This window comes from Rutidosis leptorrhynchoides, chromosome 8 (genome assembly GCF_046630445.1).
Source record: "Rutidosis leptorrhynchoides isolate AG116_Rl617_1_P2 chromosome 8, CSIRO_AGI_Rlap_v1, whole genome shotgun sequence".
In the NCBI taxonomy this organism is placed as follows: Eukaryota; Viridiplantae; Streptophyta; class Magnoliopsida; order Asterales; family Asteraceae; genus Rutidosis; species Rutidosis leptorrhynchoides.
This window is the reverse complement of record NC_092340.1, coordinates 323,232,451-323,235,881: the sequence shown is the minus strand read 5'-3', so window position 1 is coordinate 323,235,881 and position 3,431 is coordinate 323,232,451. Positions and strand designations below refer to the sequence as shown.

Sequence of the window (3,431 nt, the reverse complement as noted above, 5' to 3'; positions counted from 1 at the left end):
ACATTGAATATTATGTATTAACTAAACTTAATACATACTAACATTACATACATTGAATATTGTGTATTAAGTACTTAATACACACTAACATTACATGCATTGCATATTATGTTTTAAGCATGAATTGAACATCAAGTATTAAGCATGATGACATAATAACATTACATGCATTGCATATTATGTTTTAAGCATGAATTGAACATCAAGTATTAAGCATGATGACATAATAACTGTTGGTATAAGTAAACATATGAGATGCAATAATACTTGATCTAAAACATAAACACATTTAAGTCTGAAAAACTTAAAATATTCAATGTAAGTAATGGTATGATCTTTAATAACACGCAGTCTAAAACATGTAAAAATTAAGGATAAAAAAACAATAAACAATCAATCTTGAGATTCACCAACTTCTTCAAGTTGTTCATCCATCGAGTCATAGTCTTCATCATCTTCATCATCTTCATCAACAAGCTTCATCTTTTGTTTACCAGCATTTCGTTTGTCACAACTTCTCCTTTTATGACCAAGAATACCACATTTTTTACAAGCCCTCTGCTTCTTACCATTTCTCTCAACAGCAGGTAAGTATCTCTTGTTACTACTCTCACCTTTGTTACTTCTCTCACCTTTGTTACGCACGCCCTTTGGACCATGAACATTAGCAAGAGCATGCCTAGGGAAACCATACAACTGCTCAATTGCAGCAAATCTAGAATGCGCTGTATCATCATCCGGATTAAAAAATTCACTAATAAACACATCAAACTTGTCTCTTAACAGCTCAAGTTTTTCAGTATCATCCTTCAAGAAAAAGAGTGCTTTTCTAAATTTATTGAGCAGCTCTTTCTTAACCCTATAAGATGCAACAAACGGATTTAACTCAGAAGCTATGGAATTGAATACTTCAGACACTCCCTTTGACCATCTCTTAAGAATATATCGATCAGGAATAGCATGAACTTCATTTATATAATAAACAACGAAAACATGACGACACAAACGTCCTTCACGTACAAACAACAAACACGAGCAATCACATTCAAATATCTTATCATTAAATTCAACCTGAAAAACAAAAATTGGAATGCAAACATTTAAAAATAATTTAAACAGCAAAACATGCATCACAGATAATTATATTAAAACAAGCATAAAAAGTTGAAAATATTGTATACTTACTTGGTAATCCCACTTAGGATGTGGTTCAGGAAACTTTTCTTGAATTACACAAATTAGCTTATCTCCTTCAACTCTAGAATTTTTTTGATAGCATGAAGAGGAAGATCTGCAGATTTCATCTTGAACAAGTAAAAAAACACTAGGGGTATATATATCCCTAGCATGTTTCTCAATGCGCCGAGTTGTTGCAAGTTTAACCAATTTGTTCTCCATTTCATATTCAAGAAGACGAGTAGTATGTCTTTGCCTTTCCATTGCTGCCTCAAACCTTTAATAAAAATCAACTAAAGTAGAACATCTGTTCTTGCATTTACTGAAAAATGCATTCTCACTCTCTGAAAGTGAAGAAGTTCTCATCAAAGCATTCATAGGGGTATCCATGAAGAAGCATGGTACCCACATCTCTTTAATTTTGTACATGTCATCGAACCATCTAACTTCATGCAATTTATAGTCATCAATGAATGATTTCCAACGAGTCTCAAACTTTTCAGGTGTTTGTTGCTGATTCCAGAAAATTAAATTCATACGATCGCTAAAATTAGGAGTATCATACAATTCGTGGCCAACCTAAAAAATATAAAACTAACATAAAAAAGTTGAAAAAGGGCAAGTAATAAAAAGTAAGAAAACAAAAATTTAAAAACATAAAACCTTATCACGTAGCTTGGAACTTATATGCCACATGCACAATCGGTGTTTTGCATGTTTAAATTTCTAATCAATAGCCTCTTTCATTCCAGGATCATGATCGGTGACAACTAATGAAGGTTCATTCCCAAAAGTTTTCAAGAAACAGTCTAGAAACCAGTTAAATGATTCAATACTTTCACCAGTAAGTAGAGCAGCACCAAAAAACACAAGTTTCTTATGATTATCAATTCCAGTAAGAGGAACAAACACTATCTTGTACCTGAAATACAATTTAACATAATTAATAATAATATTACACACATTGAATGTTAACAGAATAAATTAATAAAAACAAAAGTAAAGACTTACTTGTTTGTCTTGTAAGTTGCATCAAAAGACACGATATCACCAAACTCTTGATAATTAAATTTAGAGACATAATCAGACCAGAATACTCCAAGTAAAGTACCATCATTACCACATTTATACTCGCAAGTGAAGTTTGGTAAAACTTCTTGCTTCTGAAGAAGATTCTCTATAAAAATGTGTGCATCACTTTCACCGACATACCGATTCATGTCACGCCTAAAGTTTTGAAAATCAATAGAAGAAGGACCAACGAGACTAAAACCACCATTAAGATCTGAGATAATGTTATAAGCTGTAGTAGCACCAACATTAGATTTAGTATTTAAATCAAACAACATTTGCGCGTCGTCTAAACCAATCCTTCTGTTTATCTTCATTTGCTATCTATTACCTACAGAAACTAACTTATGATTGTGACCTTCATAGAACTTCCAAATCATCACCTTATCACCAACTAACTTACATCTAAGAGATGCAGAACAACCAGTCTTGATTGTGGAAACTTTACGAATAAGGGGTTTTTTTCCTTCTTTCTTTTCTTCCTTTTATCAGCTTTAGAAAGTTCAACATTAGATTCACCATTACCATCAACATCAACTTCTGAGTCACCTTCAACATCACCTTCCACACTACCTTCAACTGAATCTTTAGCAATAGGTAGATTAAAATCTACAAGAGAATCATAGGCAAGATGACTAGAAGTACCGGATCTATTACAACAAAAAAACCTTGTAAATAACAATCCCAGCTGCATTTCTATTTTGCGAAGATCTTTTAGTATCAAATCCACCAGCCTCACCATAGGACTCATAAAACAACTGACATGCATCATACGATTGAAATAAAGTACCAATAACAGGTTTCAAATGATCAGGAACAACAGGTAAATATTCTTGTGAACCATCAACACTTTCTCTAATTATTGAAGATATATCAACTTGTTCAACAATTGCTCCAGAACCTAAAAATACAAAATATTGATCACGCAATATCATTAGCAATATATTTATTAGTGGTGAACAGAAACATATCATAAACCCTAAAAAACAATAAAAAAGAAAAGAAAATATATAATAATAATAAACATATGTAATGTTCATAAGAAAATCATGTATTGAAATCAGAAAAAAAACAATTCAAATTAAAACGTGCAGGGCATGTAATGTTTTTAGAAAAATATTTATCATTGATGAACAGAAACATTACATAAACCATAAAATAAAAAGAAACATCAGACAATAGAT

The 3,431-nt window shown here is 31.6% G+C and overlaps 2 protein-coding genes across 2 annotated transcripts; both read right to left on the bottom strand.

Annotated features, from left to right (window-relative positions):
- Positions 1-393: 393 nt before the first annotated feature.
- On the bottom strand, positions 394-1,440 carry LOC139864471 (uncharacterized). The gene is made up of 2 exons (XM_071853054.1): positions 1,186-1,440; positions 394-1,071 (listed from the first exon to the last, which is right to left on the bottom strand). The coding sequence occupies exons 1-2, from the start codon at positions 1,438-1,440 to the stop codon at positions 394-396; spliced, it is 933 nt and encodes a 310-aa protein (XP_071709155.1).
- A 15-nt stretch (positions 1,441-1,455) lies between these two features.
- LOC139864470 (protein FAR1-RELATED SEQUENCE 5-like) lies at positions 1,456-2,564 on the bottom strand. Its single transcript, XM_071853053.1, has 3 exons — positions 2,188-2,564; positions 1,915-2,098; positions 1,456-1,755 (listed from the first exon to the last, which is right to left on the bottom strand). Exons 1-3 carry the CDS (start codon positions 2,562-2,564, stop codon positions 1,456-1,458), a joined length of 861 nt encoding a protein of 286 aa, XP_071709154.1.
- Between the last annotated feature and the right edge of the window lie 867 nt (positions 2,565-3,431).